Here is a 23,067-nt window from a genome sequence, read left to right as displayed (position 1 = left end):
CAGCCTAACCCCAAGCAATCCAGCCCTCCTCCCAGATATTGCTGCACCTCCAGCCTGCCAGCTGGCAGGACAGAGTGAGAAGCTGAAACGTCCTTGGCTTGGTGTAAGCACTGCTCTGCAACAATTAAAACATCAGCATGTTATCAGCACTCTTCTCATCCTAAGCCAAAACATAGCATTCTACCAGCTACTAGGAAGAAACACCCTCATCATCAATCTTTAAACAGCAATTACTAAGGTTAAATTTTCCACAGATTTCTCCTTCTTGTGCTAGTAAATAATCCAAAGCTAAGCGATTTTGATACAAAGCAGTTCTCATCTTGGTATTTTGCTTTGCAATTAATCCAAGTGCATCTCCGGTTTTATTTACTACCATTTCTACTACAGCTTGTAACCTAATTATTCTATTAAGCATATATATCGGGGTCCTATAGCCCCAGGATCCATCTTCTGCCCACGTAGCTGGATCATAATAGGCAAATGCCTTCAATCAAGGGGTTGGGCCCGCTTTCAGGGTCGATTCAGGCTTGTGTTACCGTTCGGCCTGTCAGGGTGATCCAGCTCCTGGAAAACGAATCACAATTTTATATAGGTTTAAAAACAAAGGTTCTTATATTATTTTCTCGGGACAACCTGACCTTAGTGTGGGAGAAGTCCGGTCGAGGCCCTCTCACTCAGCATACCCATAGGGGTTGCCTCCCTCGGTAGACCATACACACCGCAGTGGAGGGTCCCGCCCTGGTCTTGCCTTCTCCCTTTCCTCATTTCAGGCTTGTCCCCTTTATTTGGCATCCTTCATTCATGCAGAGCCTCGTTGCCAGAATATTAGTTCTTCTTTAGCTTTAATTTCAGTTCCCCAGGAGCGGACTCAACCCTCCAAGTTTCGGTAGTTACTGGTCCTTTTATTCTGGATGCGTGGGTCCAACCCCTTTCTGCAGTTCTCACAGCTGTTTCAGTAGTCAGTAAAACAAGGTACAGTCCCTCCCATCGGGGGTTCAGTGATTCTTCCCTCCAGGTTTTTATTAAGACCTTGTCTCCTGGTTGTATCTTATGAATAGCAAATCCTAAGGGTGGTGTTTGAACCATCATTCCAATTTCTCTTAGCTCTTGCAATCTCCTTCCAATAGTAATTATATATTTCTGGATGCTACGATCCTCAACTACATTGTTCCCTAGAGGCATCCCTTGAGAATAAGGCATACCATATAACATTTCATATGGTGATAATCCAGTCTCACTGTGTGCTTTAGTTCTTATGTTTAAAAGCGTCAGTGGTATTTCTTTCAGGGCATTTGTGTCTCGATCATTAATTTAGCCAATTGTTGTTTTATTGTTTGATTCAGTCTTTCTACTTTCCCTGAGCTTTGTGGGTGCCGCGGAGTATGGTATTTGCACTGAATACCTAATGATTGACATAATAATTTTATTATTTCACAAGTAAATTGTGTGCCCTGATCAGAATCAATGTACTGGATTATCCCATATCTAGGCATCAGGTGTTCTAATAGAATTTTTACCACCCTTTGTGCTGTAGCTTGTGCTATGGGATAAGCTTCTACCTATTGTGTTAAATGATCTACTATTACCAATAGATATTTTATCCTCCCTACCTTGGGCAATTCAGAGAAATCAACTTGTACTTTCTCAAAAGGCCTATAAGCTGTTTTTTCTCCCTCCCGTGGCTGCTTGTCAAAACAATTTCTTATTTATCTTCTGTCAAGTTAAGCAACCTTGTGTAATTTGCTTTGCTATTTCAAAAAAAACAATGCAACCAAATTGTTTTAGTAAATGATCACTTAATGCCTTTGTACCCCAATGTGTTTGTGCATGCGAACATCCCAATATTTGCCTCGCATAAGCTTCTGGCAATATCTCTCGCCTGTCTGGCAGTGTCCATTTTCCTTGCCCCTATTTTCTCCAGTTTCGTTAGTTTGTTTTGTTTTGTTTTCCATTGTATTTCATAGTCAGTCCAAAAATTCCATAGGGGTTTCTTTTGGACCTTGTTGAAACAGATTCTCAATTCCCAATTTAACCAGATTTTGGTATTTACCGTTCTTAATTTCCGGGGTGACTATGGTCTCAGTGTGGGGTCGGTTAGGGGAATGCAATTGTCAACAGTTCCCTGAGCGGTCCCATTGGCAATCTGAGCTCACTCATCAACTCAGGTTGTTTTAAGAGTTAACTGCTTCTCTGTTTCCATGACAACTCTCTTGGACCCATCATGGTCCCTCTGCCCCAGAGGGCTCACACAGGGGATTTTGAGATCACAGCCTCCTGCTGAGGCAGAACTATTAACATTCCTACATCCTCTTCCCCTGCTCATTCAACTTCAAACAGCTCTGTTAAATACTACATGCCACGCCTTTAACACCTTCAACAACTCTTTTAACCCTTCCTTTATCTTTCTTCACCTTTTATCTTGGTGTCACCTGCAAATTTACTGAGGGTGCACTCAATGCCCTCATCCAGATCATCGATGAAGATATTAAAGAGGACCGGCCCCAGCACCGAGCCCTGGGGGACTCCACTAGTGACTGGCCTCCAACTGGACTTGACTCCATTCACCATGACTCTTTGGGCCCGGCTATCCAGCCAGTTTCTAACCCAACGAAGCGTGCCCCAGTCCAAGCCAAGAGCAGCCAGTTTCTTGAGGAGAATGCTGTGGGAGACGGTGTCAAAAGCCTTGCTGAAGTCAAGGTAGACCACATCCACAGCCTTTCCCTCATCCACCCAGCGCGCCGCTTTGTCATAGAAGGAGATCAGGTTCGTCAAGCAGGACCTGCCTTTCATAAACCCATGCTGACTGGGCCTGATCGCCTGCTTGCCCTGCAAGTGCTGCGTGATGACTCTCAGGAGGATCTGCTCCATGAGCTTCCCTGGCACTGAGGTCAAACTGACAGGCCTGTAGTTACCCAGGTCAGTCCTCCAGCCCTTCTTGTAGATGGGCGCCACGTTTGCTAGCCGCCAGTCAACTGGGACCTCCCCCGATAGCCAGGACTGTTGATAAATGATGGACAGTGGCTTGGCCAGCTCCTCTGCCAGTTCTCTCAGTACCCTTGGGTGGATCCCATGTGGCCCCATTGACTTGCGTACATCCAAGTGCATTAGCAGGTCACCAACCATTTCTTCACGGATAGTGAGGGCCACATCCTGCTCCCCATCCCCTTCCACCAGCAGGGTACTGGGTGTCCAGAGAACAACCAGTATTGCTGCTAAAGACTGAGGCAAAGAAGGCATTAAGCACCTCCACCTTCTCCTCATCTCTTGTAACTAAGTTTCCCCCCGCATCCAGTAAAGGATGGAGATTCTCCTTAGTCCTCCTTTTTGTGTTGATGTATTTATAAAAACATTTTTTGTTATCTTTAACGGAAGTAGCCAGATTGAGCTCCAGATGAGCTTTGGCCTTTCTAATTTTGTCCCTGCACAGCCTCACAACAGTCCTTCCATGTTGCCTGACTGTCGTGGTTTAACCTGGCCGGCAGCTAAACACCACACAGCCGTTCGCTCACCCTCCCCCCTCCCTCTCTGGGATGGGGGAGAGAAATGGGAAAGTGAAGCCCGTGAGTTGAGATAAAGACAGTTTAATAAGACAGGAAAATAATAATAATAATAATAATAACAACAACAACAACAACAACAACAATAACAATAATAACAATGATGATAATAGTACTACTACTACTAATGTGTACAAGCAAGTGATGCACAATGCAATTGCTCACCACCCACTGACCAATGCCCAGCCTAACCCCGAGCAGTCTGGCCCCCCTCCCCCTGGCTAGCCACCCCTATATATTGTTTAGCATGAAGTCAGATGGTATGGAATACCCCTTTGGCTAGTTTGGGTCACCTGTCCTGGGTCTGTACCCTCCCGGCTCTTGCTGCACCCCCAGCCTGCCCATTGGCAGGACAGAGCAAGAAGCTGAGATGTCCTTGGCTTGGTGTAAGCACTGCTCTGTAACAATTAAAACATCGGGGTGTTATCAGCACTCTTCTCATCCTAAGCCAAAACATAGCATTCTACCAGCTACTAGGAAGAAAATCAACTCTGTCCTAACTGAAACCAGGACACTTACCCAGCTTCCAGCAGCCATATACTTTCATTTTGTGTCTAAGCTCCAGAAGAAGATCCTTGGTCACCCAAGGCCTTCTGCCCCACCTGCTTGACTTCCAGTGTTTTGGAATTGCTATTTGCTGTAAGGCATTCCATGATGAATCCATCAGTCCCTGTAAATTTTACCTTACAGTGACTGTGCTTTATATTTAATCGTCTTCTATTTCATTAGTAATTACTGATATCAGTCTTTGTCGCGTTAAGGGGTGTAGCTGATTAACCATTATGGGCCCAGTCGGATTCAGGGTACTGAACTATCAATCACAGATTTCACCAATAACCCATTAACCGTTAGGGGTCCAGTTGGATATTCACCAATAACGCATTAACCATTAGGGGTCTGGTTGGATTCAGAACACTGAACTATCACGGTTACGGATTCAACAATAACATATAACCACCCTTACCCTAGTTGCACTTAATGAGAGCTATAACAATACAATCAGGTGTGATTTATTACAGCAACAGGTACACAGGTTCTTTGGATTGCCGGCGATAGTGACTGTCTGCAAAAGCAAGCTATCATGCATGAAACACAGGTGTTACAGGTGCACAGCCTAGAAATTAACATGTTAGAAGGATCAAAGACTCTAGAGAGATTTATAACCAAGTGTTCAAATCTCACCCAAAGGCGTCCCAATGGGGGGGGGGGGGGGAGAGAGGCTCAGCCCGTCGACTGGTCCCAGGAGTCAGGAGGTCCTAAGGATGTTGTATTTCCTCGGGATGGTATCTTCCCTGACGGTGGTATCTTCCCTAACATTCCCTCTCTCTTAGGCCAATTTATATTATTTTCTATCTTTTAGGTGGAGCTTGAATGACTCTAGTCAAGCATATCTTAGTTATGATGGGTGAAAAGTTCTCCCGTCTCTGTTTAAAGTAATAGGCTCTGAGAAATTCAGAGCGCATGCTCAGTGAGGGGTGGCACCCTGGAGGTGGGTAGCTTTTGGGATGGAGGTGTGTTTTGGAATTATAATGATATTATAATGAGCAAAAGTACACTAGGGTACAGCATTTGTCAAAACATGACAGGTCCTTGTCTCATGGTAGCAAAAAAATGCAGCTTATCGGTCTCGGTGTGCACAAGAACAATCGAGTCCCCACCTGATCACAGAGCCTAGCCGTGGTGTCTCCACTCCACTCTACGCTCCGTACTGTTCCTTAGAGCTAGCATACCAGGTTTCCCCAGCACGATAGCATCTAAGGTTGGAAGCCTAGGGAACACTCAGGTAATGCAGCTACGCCCTACCCTGAAAGCCTCTTCAGTGCTGTACATTTTCTTTAAAATGTGAATGTTCGTTTTATTTTCCTAGTTGCTTCAGGCAATTACACCACATTCTTATCAGGATAAAAATTACAAGTTTGTAGTATTTATCAAAGAGCCGTTGTATAGCTAACAACCACCGAGCAGGGTGTCTCACTGCCTTCCCTGAGTGATTCATGGAAACACGGAAACGGACTCCACAATCAGTAAGATTGCAAAGTATGTATGTTTATTCAGCGCTGGGCAGCACAGGGTGTAGTTCCACCAAAGTCGTGAGCACCTACTAGTTGCAAAACACAGTTTATATACTTTTTGATGACAGGACCCTCCCCTGTTTCCCCACTGAGTGGGTAATCCAGGTTCACAATCTATCTGATGCTTTACAGACAATGTATGGCCTTCAGTTGCCGGCCTGTTAAATTTCAAATTTCTTTTGACTTTTGTTACTTTTTGAAGTGGTAATATTTCTTCACTTATCTGACTTGACTTAACACCGTGATTTTCACCTAATTGTTCTAAGGAGTCTGGTTGTCTGCATTTTACAAGGTCTCCTGCTAAATTTTCTTATCACTGCAAGCATATCTCAATACCACATTGCTTATCTTTAAACAATGTAACTCTGAAAAAAAAAAAACACAACATTTTTATTCCCACAATCGCAAATGTAGCACTTATTCGTTCTTAATCAATTGCTCTCTAATTTCTAATCCTGTGTTTCAGTCCCCCCTTCTCTGGAAAATACAGTAAATTCTTTTACTTAACACAAAAATTCTTCTTCCCGGTTTCTATGATATGTTCCCCTCAGTGCCTTGCTGTGGTGGTTTTACACAGGTGGGCAGCCGAGCTCCACCACAGCCTCTCTCTCACTCCCCCTCTCCTCAAAGAGGAAGGAGGAGAAAATACAACACAGAGAACTCGAGGTTTGAGATGAGAAAGGTTTAATTAAAGGGAAAGGGAATGGGGAGGAAAAAAAAGAAACAAAAGAAACAATCAGTCCGCACGGAAGCACAGAGGGAGGGAAAAAAATTATTCTCTACTTCCCATCAACGAGTGATGTTCGGCCACGTCCTGGGAAGCAGGGCCTCAAACGCGTAGTGGTTGTTCATGAGGAACAGCCCCCTCCCCCACAAGAGCCCCCCCTTTTATTGCTGTGACATCAGGTGTTATGGAATATCCCTTTGGTTGGTTTAGATCAGCTGCCCCGGCAATGTCCCCTCCCCATCACTTGCCCACCCCCAGCCTGCTGGCTCTTGGGGGCTTGGAAGGAGTCCTGATGCTGTGCCAGCACTACGCAGCAATAGACACAACACTGGAGTGATATCAGTGTTGTTCCAGCTACGAGTGCAGAGCACAGCACTGTGTGGGCTGCTGCAGGGAAAAGGTGACTCCAGCTCAGACAGACCCAACACACTTGCCATGTACTTTTATCAAGGAAGCTAATATCGCCATTCATTGTAACAATTTCTGATTCCAAGAAAATATTACAAAAGACAATATTAAACTTATACCAACTAATATCAGTAAAACAATAATTGGGTGACACAATGTGTTCAAAATCCCAATTGCAGTTGGCAACCATCCATAGAGTGCGTCCCACCAGTTGTGATTTGTGTCTTGTTTTACTCTTTGCAAAACTCTGCTTATTTCCTTTGTATCATGATTGACAGTGATTAGTCTTCTCTCCATTTTCCATAATGCCTTTTAAAATTTTGATCAGGTCTTGATGTTTAACTAGTTGCTTCACTAATGTGAGGTTCATCCCAATAGGTGTAGGTAATAACTTGTGATACATTGTGTTGTTAGGCTTGATCAACTGGTGGGACACCATTGATGCCAAATAGAGAAAATCACACCCGACGATTCTAACAAAGTTACAAATACAAAAGTTAGAATGATTTCTGCTAGGGAGAGTTATGTACTCCTTATCTACTTCTACAAAATCACAAGCAGTTCTTAAACACACAGCCGTGACCAACATATACAAGCACAGTTTTTTGACTAGTATTTGGATGAATTTCAAAGTGGCAAACACCTTGCTCCATGTGAAGACATACATCCTGAGCATCAATTGTATTGCTTTCACAAATCCCTGTTGTTTCCAGGTAACACATGATTCTAGATTTACAGACTGCCAATTTCCATTCTCCATCCGTGCCCATGTTCTATGCTCTGAAGGACAGAGCACTGTTTCCTCATGGTTTAATCCTAGTGCAATGATCGGGTGGGTAACATAAGCTGTGGCATTATGTATAGTAAGCACAAAGGCAGTAGCCATGTTAACAATGGGATCATAGGTAAAATTCACCAGAGTCCACCAAGGTTGGAACTTCTCAAAATCATTGGTATTGTCCCAAACAGTCTTTTGGACTTCAGCTGGAAAAAATTCCTTCACTTCCTTCCCTAACGATCAAGGCAGCCGTTGCCTGCATCCATAGCTGTGCTTGCATACAACTAAGAGCTAAAGATCTAACTTTCCATTAATGCTCTTATCCTCTGTTGTTACAGCTTCAGACCAAGGCCACTCACCATTCTCTATTATCATAGAGGCACCTTCTTGAATCACAATTAAAACTTATAAGCCATAGAAATAAAACAATTCTGTTAACTAAATTCCTGCTAACTATATTACTAAATACTCCTGACCATAATGTCCTCATTTTGCTCGACTGAGCTTTAGTTTCAGTTCACCGTCACCTGGCGTTACTTTCCAGGGGGCTTCTGGAGCTTTCTTCACTTGAGAATGGTGAATCCAGGCACTCTGTTCCTTGATCTCAATTGCGGTAGAGGTTGTAAGAAGCACCTGGTATAGTCCTTTCCACTGTGGTTTCAAAGTTTTCTCTACAAGAGACTTAGTTACCTCTCAGGCTTTGGCAGTCCTAGTGGGGAAAGCCTCTGGCCATCCCGAAAAGGTATCTGTCAACACCAGTAAATATCGACACCCCCCTTTTCTTAGAAGTTCAAAAAAGTCAATTTGCCACTGTTTCCTGGGCTCATGGCCTTTTCCAATTTGACAGTTTTGGTTTGGGGGCATTTTTGGGGGTAGTCTGGAGACAAAGATCACATTGTTATTTGAGTGATGGTAGCATATAAGTTCCTGGCAATATTTTTTTTCAATTAGATAATTATGCAAAGCATCTATTCCCCAATGTGTTTTCTGGTGTTCTTTCTTTACCGGTGACCACAATAAATTGGAGGGCATGACTGGCTTCCCTTCCCTTTTTGGTAATAGCCCATCCCTCTTGGTTATATTTTCCCTTTTGTCTTTTGATTAATTTTCTATCCTTTTTGTTATATACAAGGTTACCTTCAAGGGGAATTTGCCTGTCTGGAGTCAGGGCTCCCTCAGTTGCTACCTCACCTTCTGCTGCTTCTTTTGCCTCTCTGTCCGCCAGATCATTTCCTTCCTCCAATTCTGAGCTCACCTTCTGGTGTGCCTCAGTGTGCATGATTGCTACCTTTTCAGGCAGCTGAACTGCTTCCCATAATCTCATTATTTAGTCCGTATAGATGTTTATTTTCCAGATTCTATTATGTCTTTGCAAGTGGTAACTGCATACCCAGCATGTCGTTTTCCGCTGATGACGTAGCTGCTCCCATATTTCCACATCATCAAAAGGAGTGTCTTTCAGATCTGGACGGCTGGAGTAGGTAGCTTCAATGGTCTCCAGGCAGTCATGGTGTACTGGCTCTCCTTGGTTTCTGCTGATTTCAGGAACCTTTGTGGGGAAAGCCAGTGACCGCCTTTCACTTCCAGCACTGTGGACACTGTGTGAGACACTAGTACAGTTATTTTCTGTCCCAAGGTGAACTTGCGTGCTTCCTGGATGCCCAAATTTCTTACATAGGGCACATTGCTCCTTGCCTAGCTGGGGCTGTTCCTGTCTGGGCCTCCTTTTTCCTTCTTCCCTAATAACTGCTATCAGCCTCTTCTGCATATTTAATTGAGGAAGGTAACAGTCCTCTCTCCTTCCAAATTGCCCCGTGTGCATGCACCACACCAAAGGCATATTTCAAATCTGTCCAAATGTTTGCCAGCTCAAGAGCTCTTATCAAGGCGATGATTTCCACCTTTTGGGCTGATGTTTGTTACCGCATATCCTGTGAGGTGAAATCCCTGGCGGACGAAGCTGCTGCCATCTATATACCAATCCTCCGCATCTTCTAGGGGTGTTTCCTTTAAATCTGGTCAGCTGGAGTGTACCGTGTCTTGATGCAATCATGAATGGGTGATCTGGAAACTCTGTTACTGAGGAAAAAGGCTGGGTTTACAGTATTAGTGCCAAAAAAAAAAAAAAAAGTAAACTAAGAGTCCATTGTACACATTCCTTTTCTTCTTCAGTAGCTATCATTTGCATATTGCAGCAGTGTCCCCTTTTCCTGAAGGGGTCTTTCAAGCTTCAAGATCACAGTTCCCAAATATGGTGGGGCTATTCTTGAACCCCTGTGGTAACACTAAGTAAGCTGAGTTTTCCGTCCTCTATTATTATTTTCCCATCCAAAGGCAATATTTTGGTATAACCATCCGTAATTTCCGGGGTGATTAGGGTCTCACTTGGGGGGGTTGGTCAGGGGAATGCAATCATTGAAAGTTCCCTAAGCGGTCCCATTGGCAATCTGAGCTCACACATGAACTCAGGTTGTTTTAAGAGTTAGCTATTTTTCTGTTTCCATGACAACTCTCTCAGACCCATCATGATCCCTCTGCTCCAGAGGGCTCACACCGGTGATTTTGAGGTCTCTGCCTCAACCCTGGAATACATCCTCTTTCCCTGCTTATTCAACTTCAGACATCTCTGTCAAATACTACATGCCACACCTTCAACACCTTCAACAACCCTTTTAACACCTCATTTTATCTTATTGTTATAGGTTTTCATATTAGATCTCTCACTTTGGCTTTTACCTAGTCTCCTTCTGAACTACTTGTAACCTTTTCAGTTGGAGTAAAGCTCTGGAACAAGGCAGCCCTCATGTTCTGCCTTGAACTTTTGTCCAGATCCATTTTGTCCTTTTCAGGTATCTGCTTGGAAGAATTCCATGGGTTAGGGACCTGGAAGGAAAGGGGATCCAAGACAGCTGGTCAGTATTCAAGTATCACTTTCTCCAAGCTGAAGATCAGTGCATCCCTATGAGCAAAAAGACAAGCAAAGAGGGCGGGAGACCTGCATGGATGAGCAGGGAGCTCCTGGCAAAGCTCAGACAGAAGAAGGAAGTTTACAGCATGTGGAAAAAGGGGCAGACTACTTGGGAGGAATATAGAGACACTGTCAGAGTATGCAGGGATACAACAAGGAAGGCCCGTGATTTTAAGATCACAGCCTTGGGTTGAGGCAGAACTATTAACATTCCTACATCCTCTTTCCCTGCTCATTCAACTTCAAACAGCTCTGTTAAATACTACATGCCACACCTTTAACACCTTCAGCAACCCTTTTAACACTTCCTTTATCTTTCTCCAGCCTGTACTTTTCTCATGCCAACACCAAAGGCTCAGTCAGGGGCCAACTTAATTCCACTCCTTTTTCCTCTAAGATGCTGAAACAACATATCAGTATACTACATTTCATCCTATTTTTCTTCTCTCCTCAAAAACAACATTAATTGCAAGATAGTGTTATAGTCGACTGATCCATAAAGTGGCCGTTTAGTTTATATAGTGGCCACTATTGATTGCAACACTTAGTGGAAGTCCTCTTGGTTTCTGTGCCCCCAGTTCTAACAATATCCTTCGAATGTGCCAATATGCACCCAAGGAGGCTTTCTTTAAAACGTCATTGTTTTGGATATTACTCATTTCCTTGATTTCCCATTCCCTTTATTTATTTATTTATTACTATTCCTTACTCCTGGCAAAGCTCAGACAGAAGAAGGAAGTTTACAGCATGTGGAAAAAGGGACAGACTACTTGGGAGGAATATAGGGACACTGTCAGAGTATGCAGGGATACAACAAGGAAGGCCACAGCCCATTTGGAATTAAATTTGTCAAGGGATGTCAAGGACAACAGGAAGGGCTTCTTCAAATACATCAGTAGAAAAAAGGAAGACTGGGGAAAATGTTGGCCCGCTGCTGAATGGGGCAGGTGCCTTGGTGACAAACAATATGGAGAAGGCAGAGTTGCTGAATGCCTTTTTCGCTTCAGCCTTCAGGAATCTCAGACTCTGGAGACAAGAGAGGAAGTCCAGAGAAAGGAGGACTTTCCCTTGGTCAAAGAGGATCAGTTCAGAGATCATCTAAGCAAACTTGACATCCACAAATCCATGGGCCCTGATGGAATGCACCCACAGATGCTGAGGGATGCTGACCGATGTTATTGCTAGGCCAGAATATGGTGTGGAGAATAGGAGAGGTGCCTGAGGACTGGAAGAGAGCCAATGTCATGCCAGTCTTCAAAAAGAGCAAGAAGGAGGACCCAGGCAACTACAGGCCAGTCAGTCTCACCTCCATCCCTGGAAAGGTGATGGAACAGCTCACCCTGGATGCTATCTCCAAGCATGTGGAGGATACGAAGGTGATCAGGAATAGTCATCATGGGTTCACCAAGGGGAAGTCATGTTTGTCCAATCTGATATCCTTCTATGATGAGATGACTGGTTGTGTAGATGAGGAGAGAGTGGTGGATGTGGTCTACCTTGACTTCAGCAAGACTTTTGACACTGTCTCCCACATCCTCATAGACAAGCTCAGGACGTGCAACCTAGATGAGTAGACGGTGAGGTGGATTGGCGATTGGCTGGACAAAAGAGCTCAGAGGGTTCTGCTTAGTGGTACAAAATCTAGTTGGAGGCCTGTAGATAGCGGTGTCTGCCAGGGGTCAGTACTGGGTCCAGTCTTGTTCAATTTATTCATCAAGAGCCTGTACGATGGAACAGAGTGCACCTTCAGCAAGTTTGCTGAAGACACAAAGCTGGGAGGAGTGGCTGACACCCCAGAGGGCTGTGCTGCCTTTCAGAATGACCTCAAGAGGCTGTAGGGTTGGGCCGAGAGGAACCTCATAAAGTTCAACAAAGGGCAAGTGCAGGGTCCTGCACCTAGGGAGGAATAACTCTAAGCACCAGTACAGGCTGGGGGCTGACCTTCTGGAGTGCAGCTCTGCAGAGAGGACCTGTGAGTCCTGGTGGATGGCAGGCTGACCATGAGTCAGCAATGTGCCATTGTGGCCAAGAAGGCCAATGGTATCTTGGGCTGCATTCGGAAGAGTGTTTCCAGCAGGTCAAGGGAGGTGATTCTCCCCCTCTACTCAGTCCCAGTGAGGCCACACCTGGAGTAGTGTGACCAGTTCTGGGCTCCCCAGTACAAGAGGAATATGGAACTACTGGAGTGAGTCCAAAGGAAGGCTATGAAGATGATTAGAGGACTGGAGCACCTGCCATAGGAGGACAGGCTGAAAGAACTGGGCCTGTTTAGCCTGGAAAAGAGAAGACTGAGGGGAGACCTCATCAACATGTATGAATATCTGAGGGGAGGGTGTCGAGAGGATGGATCTGGTCTCTTTTCAGTTGTGCCCAGTGAGAGGACGAGAGGCAATGGGCACAAACTGAAGCACAGGAGGTTCTGGCTTAATATGAGGAGGCACTTTACTGTGAGGGTGACAGAGCACTGGAACAGGTTGCCCAGAGAGGTTGTAGAGTCTCCTTCTCTGGGAATATTCAAAACCCACCTTGATACCATCCTGCACAGTATTCTCTAAGTGATCCTGCTTGGCAGGGGGGTTGGACTAGATGATCTTCATAGGTCCCTTCTAAACTCGGCCATTCTGTGATTCTGTGATTTTGAATTGAATGGTGCTTAATAATAAGATGACAAAATACTAGAGAACCTTTTCTTTAGTGAGACTGTATGTTTTTCAGTTTAAACAATACTGTTATTCTACATTTTCACCTTTTTGTTGGACTCATGAAGGCTGGATGTGCAATGCTTAATGGGGATTGCTGAAAATTCTGTCAACCAGCCCTGACTGTTTGCTTTTCCCCAAAGGTGAGCATCTGCTTGGAATGCAATAGCAGCAAATTACGTGGATTGAAACGAAAATGGATCCGCTGCTCAGCACAAGCAACGGTCTTGCATCTAAAGAAGTTCATTGCTAAAAAACTTAACCTTTCTTCTTTTAATGAGGTAATTGTTTTAATGTTTTAATGTTTAAACATGATTTTGTAAATCAAAATCTTATGGATTATTTTCAAAACAGTGTATTTCTTTCCAATTAGATTTTCAAAAAACAAAAGCATACTGTATTTCCTGATATAAAGGAACAGAAAATGGCTATTTAAATTGATGAGCTTAATGCAGAGAAATAGTTTTTTTTCACACACACACATACACACACACTTTAATTTAGGAATGCTGGTCATCTTCCCTTTTATTCCTCTCCCCCAATACAATGGAAATGTAGCTCTTACTGATTGTTGGCTTTATACAGAGTTGGCAGTGCAGCTCTGTGTGTTGTTCCATGATCAGTTTTAAAATATACCAAGAGGCTTGGTTATGTATTTCCACCTCTGTTCTCCAAGATGCTTTGGTGGCCTTAAATGAAGGGATACGCTGCTTCACCTGAGATTTTTCACTCAGTGCGGAGAATAGATGATAACACTTGGGGACTACTGAAAGACTGATTTAATGGAAAGCAGCATATATACTTTCTTCTGCTTCTCTACTCTGAGTGAAACTCAGCTGGTGCTGCCTACTCTGAGAAGAAGGGCAGTAAATAACTATTTTACCTTGTCCTGGTTTCAGTTAGGATAGAGTTAATTGTTGTGGTTTAACCCAGCCAGCAGCTAAGCACCACACAGCTGGCCAGCAGCCAAGCACCACAGAGCTATTCTTTCACCCTCCCCCTTCCCTCTCTGCGATGGGGGAGAGAAATGGGAAAGTGAAGCCTGTGGGTTGAGATAAAGACAGTTTTTAAAGACAGGAAAATAATAATAATAATAATAATAATAATAATAATAATATATACGGAACAAGTGATGCACAATGCAACTGCTCACCACCCACTGACCGATGCCCTGACAATCCTCGAGCAGCCGCCCCTCCCCCACCCCGGCTAGCCACCCCTATATATTGTTTAGCATGATGTCAGATGGGGTGGAATATCCCTTTGGCCAGTTTGGGTCAGCTGTCCTGGGTCTGTCCCCTCCCAGCTCCTGCTGCACCCCCAGCCTGCCCACTTGAAGGACAGAGTGAGAAGCTGAAAAGTCCTAGGCTTGGTGTAAGCACTGCTCTGCAACAATTAAAACATCAGCATGTTATCAGCACTCTTCTCATCCTAAGCCAAAACATAGCATTCTACCAGCTACTAGGAAGAAAATTAACTCTATCCTAACTGAAACTAGGACAACTTTTTCCCTGCAGGGAGTACATAATCAGACTGATCCTCAAAGAAATCTTGGTAAGGGAAGAAAGAGGCATTTCTATCCTCTGCAAGTTCTGCCATTTCAGGTTCTAAAACTAGAACACATAATGGCAGGCATGTGAAAACTCAGCCTCTGTTCCTCCCTTTGTTGGTATTAGTCAAAGTCCCTTCCATTCAGTCTGACTCTCAAACTTCCATCTCTCAATCTTGAAAACTTCTAAAGATGGTGATGCCATGACCTCTTTGGACAACTTTTTCTGTTGATTAATTATCCTCGTATTGATTTTTTTTCTTATATCCAGTCAGAGCTTCCTTTTTTTTTCCATTGAAGACCATTGTCTCTCATTCTCCCACCATGTACCTAGGCAAAGACCCTAGCTCTATATTCTCTATAGGCTTCTCTTAGGTACTGGAAGTCTGTAACTAGGTTCCCCTTAAGCTTTCTCTTTTCCAAGCTAAACAAGCCCAGTTCCCTCAACCTCTCCTCATAGGACCTGTGTTCAAGCACCCTGACCATCTTGGTGGCCATCCACTGAACTTGCTCAAGTTTATCAACATTTCTTCTACTGGAGGGGCCAAAACTGGATGCAGCATTCTATATGTGGTCTAATAAGTGCTGAGTAAAGGGGAATAATCACCTCCCTCAATCTGCTGGCTCTGCTTCTATTGATACAGTCCAGAATGCTGTTAGTCTTCATCACTGCAAGAACATACTGCTGACTGATGTTCAGCTTGCTGTCAACCAGAACCCCCAGGTCCTTTTCAGCAGAGCTGCTGCCCAGCTTGTACCATCTCATGACTTTTCTAGTATTCTTGTTGAATTTCATGAGGTTCTTGTCAGCCCATCCCTCTAGTCTGTTTAGGTCTCCCTGAAAGGCAGCAGCTTCCTCAATTAAGTCAGCTGCTCTCCCCCAGTATGGTGTGTAGTGGGTTTACGTGGCAAGGTTTTGGTAGCAGGGGCCATGGGAATGGCTTCTGTAAGAAGGATCTAGAAGCTGCCCCATGTTTGGTAAGGGCCCCACTGCTGACCAGAGGCGAGCCAATAAGAGATATTGTTTTGTGCCTCTGTGAGAGTATATTTAAGACAGGGAAAAAAACGCTGCGCCACACAGCAGCCGGGAGAGTGAGAGGAGTGAGGAACAGCCTTGCAGGCGCCAAGGTCAGTGAAGAAGGAGGGGGAGAGGTGCTCCAGGCGCTGGAGCAGAAGTCCCTTGCGGCCTGTGGTGAGGACCATGGTGAAGCAGGATGTCCCCCTGCAGCCCATGGAGTACCACGGTGGAGCAGGGTTTCACGCTGCAGCCCGTGGAGGAGACCACAGTGGAGCAGGTGGACCTGCACCGACGGAGGCTGCTGCCAGAGCAGATTCTGGGCTGGACCTGTAGCCCGTGGAGAGGAGATCACGCAGGAGCAGGTGACTTGGCAGAAGCTGCTGCCCGTGGGGGACCCAGGTTGGAGCAGTTTTCTCCTGAGGGATGGACCCCGTGGTACAGACCCATATCTGGAGCAGTTCTGGAAGAGCTGCTGCCTGTGGGGAGCCCACGCCGGATCAGTTCATCAGGGACTGCATCCCGTGGGAGGGACCCCACAGCACAGGGGACGAGAGTGACCGAGAAGGAGCGGCAGAGAAGAAGTGCTGTAGACTGACCATAACCCCCATTCTCCCATTCCCCTGTGCCACTTGGGGGGAGGAGGTGGAAGAGAGTGGATGGGGGGGGAAGGTGCTTTTGGTTTCTTTCCTTTGTTTCTCACTTCTCTAGCTTGTTAGTAATAAGCAATAAATCTTACTGTCTCCTTATGCAGAGTCTGTTTTGCCTGTTACAATAATTGCTGCGTGATCTCCTTGTCCTTATCTCGACCTTTGAGCCCTTTCCATCGTATTTTCTCGCCGTTCCTCTTTGAGGAGGGGGAGTGAGAGAGCGGCTGTGGTGGAGCTCGGCTGCCCACTCGAGTGGAACCACGACATGGTGTCATACACAAGCTCGATGAGATGGATTCTGTCCCCTCTTCCAGATCACTGATATGGACAATCAACAGGACAGGTCCCAGGATAGACCCCTGCAATACTCCACATGTCACTGTTCTCTGTGTAGAGTACAACCCATTAACCACTGCCCTCTGAGCCCAACGATCCACCCATTTTTTCACCCATCAGGAAGTCCACCCATCCAGCAAATTTGGATACAAGGATGCTGTGCAAGATGGTGCTGAAAGCCTTGCTTCCGTCAAGGTGGACAACATCCACTGTTCTCTACTGATCCATGGATCTAGTTATTTCATTAAAGAAGAAAATCAGGTTGGTCAAGCATTATTTTTCCCTTGGTGGCTGGAAATAGCCAACACCTTCACCTTTATGTGCCCAGAAATGGCTTCCAAGATGACTCTCTCAGAGATCAACAAAGTGAGGCTGACTGGTCTCTAGTTCCCTAGATAGTCCTTAATACCATTTTTAAAGATGGGTGCAACATTTCTCAAGTCATTGGATACCTTTCCTGATCTCCATGACCTTTCAGTGATGATAGTGTGGCCTTGCAATTATATCAGCCAACTCTTGTGGCACCCTTGGATGCATCCCATCTGGACTACTATGGGTTGAGATTTCTCAATACATCCCTGGCTCAATCCTCCTCTACTACTGGTAGTTCTTCTCCTCCTTGAAACCTGTCTCTAGGCACAAAGACATGGGAGACCGTGTTGGTGAAAAACAAGGCAAAGAAGGAACTGAGTACCTCAGCTTTATCTGCAGACACTGTCACTAAATTGTCTAGCCCATGCAGCAATGGGCACACATTTTCCTTGTTTATTCTTTTATTGGTAACATAGCAGTAGAAGTTCTTGTTGCCTTTAATGTCTCTTGCCAGTTTCAATTCCAGATGAGCTTTCCCCAAACCATCTCTGTATACCCAGGCAATGTTTCTATATTCCTTCTATGTAGCCTGTTCCCATTTCCACCTCCTGTATATGTTCTTTTTGCATTGGAGTTCAGTCATGAGCTTCCTGTTGAGTCAAACTGATCTCCTGACACATCTACTCATTTTGCTGAGTATTGGGATGAACAGTTCTTGTGGTTGGAAGAGGTTGTCTTTAAAGACCTGTCATCTCTTGAGCTTCTTTGCACTTCAGAGCTGTCTCCCATGGGATTCCACCCACCAGCTCCCTGAAAAGCAAAAATCTGCTCTCCTGAAGTCTGGGATCTATACTCTGCTACTTGATTTCCTCACTCCCTTCAGAATCTTGAATTTCACTATTTCGTTGTTCCTATAGTCATGACTGCCATCGATTATCATGTCCCCAGAAAGTTCTTCCTTTTTGGTGAGTAATAGATCCAGCTGTATATCACCCCTGGTTGGCCCATCTAGCATCTATGTTAGTCTCCGATACCTTTCAGAAACCTGGACTGCTTTCTTACCAATTGCACCATTCCTTTTGTGTTTAAACTTACTATTCCACTGCAGCAATCTCTGTTTTTACAACCTACCTGGCTCTTATTGAAATGCAAGAATGTTCATGTATTTGAGTTTCAGGAGTCTTTCCCCCTTAAAGGGCACACAGCATTTTTGTGGAAACAGTGTATTGGTATGTCCAGTGAAAATATGTGTTGAGGAGGAAAGCTATAAGGATGTGAACACTTGGTTGAATGCTATAGACAAATCCTGATTTGAGTCTGTCAGCTAAGCCATGTTAATGGATTGCATGCACATTCTTAGCTTTCTCAGGTTGTGGTAAAGTGCCACTAGCATATGTCACTGTCACGGTGACTTATCCTTTCAGTACATGTCACCTTGCAGTTCAAGTAAGATAAGATCATGTGCGTGAACATCTATTGAAATTCAGCTGATGGCTGGTCACATGATTTCACATTTGCTCATGTATCCATACCCTCGCTGTTTCCAATATCAAGATCTTTCAAAGCTGACATAGAAAAGAAAAAACAACTATAAAGTCTCTGTAAAACAAAAACCCCACTGATGTGTAAGGGGGAATAGCCTTTTTAAAAATGTATCTTCAAAGTAGAAAGTCACTTCCTGGGCACTGTGTAAGCAATTTTCATAGCATGTCAAACAACAAAGCTGTCTTTACCTGAGAATTGTTCTGTTTCTTTGATCTTTTTATTGGGCCTTGTATGAAGTGTATTGTTTCAAGGCCATGTTCTGTGTATCAGTGAATTAATTATTTCTTCTTTTTTTGTCAGCTGGATATATTATGCAATGAAGAGATTCTTGGCAAGGACCACACACTCAAGTTTGTAGTCGTTACTAGATGGAGGTTTAAGGTATGACACAACTGCTTTTCAGCAAAATTTTCATGTTCCATATAAATTGTTAGCTGACTAAAGAACAAAGTTCATAAAACATATATCTCACATGTCTATACTGCAATAACTTCAAAATGGTTAAAACATATTTTTAAAAATGTCTAATAAACTACCTTTAAAAGCAGGTATTTTTCTTGGTTTGAAAGAGAAAAGGGAGGAAAATTTTAAAATATGCCACTAAGGAAAAGGGGAAGTTAATGGCAGATGTCAAGTTGATAGCAATTAAAAATTATAAGGTAAAAGAGGCTGAAGCCATTGAGAAGGGCATTTTTCTCAGCCATGTAAATCATATACAATTAATATTACTTTGTGTAGGTTGTGAAACTGGTTACAATGCAGAAGAGACAAATATTTAGTATATTCGTACCCTGTAGTTTGGTAGAGAGAGGGTGAATATACTCATTAAAGGATGAGGATGAATTAAATTTACTCCCCACTTTAAGTTCAAGAGACTTGTATCAACATTTAGTAGTCTGGGGAAAGCAGTTGAGTGGGTCTCTGAGTTACTGATGTTAGTATCTTTAAACAAAATAAAACCAAAACCCTGCACAACAAAACAGAACTGAATAGCAATGATGGGGCATTCATACTGAGAGATTTATACTGGATTCATGAGGATTCATACTGTGCATTCATGTGATTTATACCCACACAAATAAAATGGGTTTAAGTATCATGAAATGTCAGGTTAAAAATCTAGGCTACAAGTCACACCTAGAAGTGTGTGTGGTTTGGGAGAGAGAACCTATATAGAATAATAGGTTCAGAGAATAGTTTGGATTGGAAGGGACCTTAAAAATCATCTAGTTCTAACCCCCCTGCCATGGGCAAGGACACCTTCTATTAGACAAGGTTGCTCAAAGCCCCATCCAACCACTTCCAGGAATGGGGCATCCACAGCTTCTGTGGGCAACCTGTTCCAGTGCCTCACCTCCCTCAGAGTAAAGACTTTCATCTTAATATCTAATCTAAATCGACCCTCTTGTAGTTTAAAGTCATTCCTCCTTGTCCTATCAGTACACTCCCTGATAAAGAGTCCCTCCCCAGCTTTCTTGTAGGTCCCCTTTAGGTACTGGAAGGCTGCTATGAGGTCTCCCTGGAGCCTTCTCTTCTTCAGGCTGAAGAACCCCAACTCTCTCAGCCTGTCTTTGTAGGAGAGGTGTTCCAGCCCTCTGAGCATCCTCATGGCCCTCCTCTGGACATGCTCCAACAGGCCCATGTCCTTCTTATATGGGGGGCTCCAGAGCTGAATGCAGTACTCTGGGTGGGGTCTCACAAGATCAGAGTAGAGGGGGAGAATAATCTCCCTCAACCTGCTGTCCACACTATTTTTGATGCAGCCCAGGATATGGTTAGCAATGTGCTGACTCACGCTGAGCTTCTCATCAACCAACACCCCCAAGTCCTTCTCCTCATGGCTGCTCTCAGTCCATTCTCTGCCCATCCTGTATTTATGCTTGGGATTGCCCCAACACAGGTGCAGGACCTTGTACTTGGCCTAGTTGAACTTCTTGAGGTTCATACCTCATGAGTTTGAACTTTGAAGAGGGGTTAGTGTTCATAATGAATATGCAACACAAGCTTCCTAATACTTTTGGATGCATAAATAGAAGGGATGAGTGAGAATAGGTAGGCAATTTTTATCCATGTATGAGGAAATAATTGATTTCAGATTAGGAAATAGAGGATATGAGACTTAGGTCAGTTATGACATATTCGTGAATGACCTGGAAGAGAGGTGAAATAGTGAGGTGACACTGGCACCAATAAAGTTATTCAAGACAGTAAAGATAAATGTTAGTGATGAAAGGTCGCAGGAGACCTTTATAGTACTGGATGACCAGATGATAAAATGGCACCTGAGGTTCAGTAAGGGTAAATCATGTATCTGGGCATAGATACATAGATAAATCATGTATCGAGGGCAAAACATGTATCTGAACTTTATATATAAAAATGGTGGGCTCTGAATTGACTGACATCAAACAGTAATCAGGCTTTGGGGTTAGACATAAAGATATTGGCTCAGTAATGGTCCAAGAAAAACACAGAAGAAATGCTAGAAATTATTAGGAAAAGAATAGAGAGCTAAACAAGAGCACTGCTGTGCTTCTGTATAAATCCACTATTTACCTGTATCATGTGCAGTCGTGATTGGCATGGAAAAAGGAAAAACTATAAACTGTCATATTCTATGAAAGAGATGAAGGGTGGCAAGTGAAACTAGTAGGTATGAAGTTTGGAATGAACAAAGAGGAAAAGCAATTTTGTTGTAAATTCTATTTACCCTGATGGGGGATTGAGTTGGGAGAAACAAAGATCACAACCAATATTCATTAATAACAGAATTTATAAAGCTGTTATTAATAGGGTCAAACTATTATTAATAGCAGATGATAACTCATTTATTCCCTCACACATTTGCTCATAGTTACCCAGTTGGAAAAACAACAGGGAGACCAACTCCATCTGTGTATTCAGAAGCAGAGGGTCATACAGACATGCCAGTGGCTTCTAAGTAGGTGTTCAAACAGTCCTTTATGACACAACTCTCCACGTTCATACCTAAGTTAAACAGTATTGTCAATTTTCATTCATAGTTTACATAATCACAGAATGTTTCATTAACTGTATAATAATTATAAGCATAAACATTTTGATTCTATAGTATTTTATGATTATCACAATTAATAAAACTATACATTCAAATGTGATTAATCATACAACGGGGAGGGGCTTAAAAGATATACAAATATTTCCTTCAGCCTTATCCCTTAAATGTTTTCCCCAATATCTCCCCATGACATGTTGGTAATGTTGAAATGTTTCTCATTCCTCATATAATTGTTTAGTTAGCCAATATGTTCTCTTTTATCATGAGTAAGATTACATTTACAGTAGATCTTTCCCATTTCTATTATACATGTACATTTTACATATCTTGTTAGGTATCCTAATATAATTGTCACATAATGTAGCCCTGGTACAAGAATAGTGATATTCCTGGTCACTACTGAAAAAGTGAACATGATCAAACCAGTTTCATCTAGCTTTCACTGTTGATATTAGTGGCTTGATCTGATCCAAAGTTCTCAGCTAGCCTTGCTCTAATTTTGCCCTTCTTATCTTCTTGCAGGCTCTCTCATAACTTAGTGATTTTCTCAGAAATGTGTCCCCAGGCTAGGCAGCTGTGTAGTATCAGAGCTGGGCTTTGGATCCTTGGGACGCAGGTGACTAAACAGTTGGGGAGGGAGAAGGAGAAATAGCAAGGGGGAATTACACAGAGCTGTTCACATTCATTACATTCATGTATAGACTTCTACCATTCTCTTTCTTCTTTTACAGAAATGCTAGGTTTAGTGGTTAAGTTCTGATTATTAGATATAAGTAACATCCAAAACAGGTCAGGTCCAAGATCAAGCCAGAAAGTTAGGCCACAGGTCAGGATCTATGAGGGTATATGATCAGCAACAGCTGTGGAGATCAATACTCCCACAACACATCTCAGACAAGAAGTGAAGGCTCAGCTCTGAGATGGACAGATGAGGGGAGGCCCCAGGTGATGTTGTTCAGGTCCATTAAGGCCTATTAGTGCCCTCAAAGTCCTGACATTTGCCATTACCTTCATCTATTTGATGTTACAGGGTTCATCCTATCTATTATATAATTGGACCCTTTCTATTTCAGCTCTAAAGCATGTTCCTTTTTATCCAGTTTCAAATACATCACTTGGTCCCCTTTTCTATAGGATATACATGAATTCAATTCTTCCTTTCTTATTTTCCATATTTTTCTTGTATTACTTCCACGTGAGACTTGATTTCTTCTTCATCCTGTTGTAATGTTTTCACTTTTTCACACTGATCTCTTTTCAGGAGCTCTAGGGGTCACCAAGGTATGGGCTGTGCAAATGTTATATGGTACAGTTTTAAACCACTACTTAATCTGTCACCATTCCTTAAAGCTGCTAATATAAAGGGTATTTTTCCAGCCCATTGTTTTGGATATTGTCCTACAATTTTTGTTAG

The 23,067-nt window shown here is 43.5% G+C and overlaps 1 protein-coding gene across 1 annotated transcript in view; it reads left to right on the top strand.

Moving 5' to 3' along the window:
* The window catches only part of LOC116501394 (polycomb group RING finger protein 3-like), a 73,776-nt gene that overhangs the window by 32,532 nt on the left and 18,177 nt on the right, over nt 1–23,067 (top strand). Inside the window, exons 7-8 of the mRNA XM_032206926.1 lie at nt 13,353–13,490; nt 18,917–18,997. Of these exons, the coding sequence (XP_032062817.1) occupies nt 13,353–13,490; nt 18,917–18,997 (219 nt within the window). The remainder of the gene's footprint in view (nt 1–13,352; nt 13,491–18,916; nt 18,998–23,067) is intronic.

The sequence above is a fragment of the Aythya fuligula genome, chromosome W (genome assembly GCF_009819795.1).
Source record: "Aythya fuligula isolate bAytFul2 chromosome W, bAytFul2.pri, whole genome shotgun sequence".
NCBI classification, from domain to species: Eukaryota; Metazoa; Chordata; class Aves; order Anseriformes; family Anatidae; genus Aythya; species Aythya fuligula.
The sequence above is the reverse complement of the archived record's forward strand: the minus strand, read 5'-3'. Positions and strand labels throughout refer to the sequence as shown.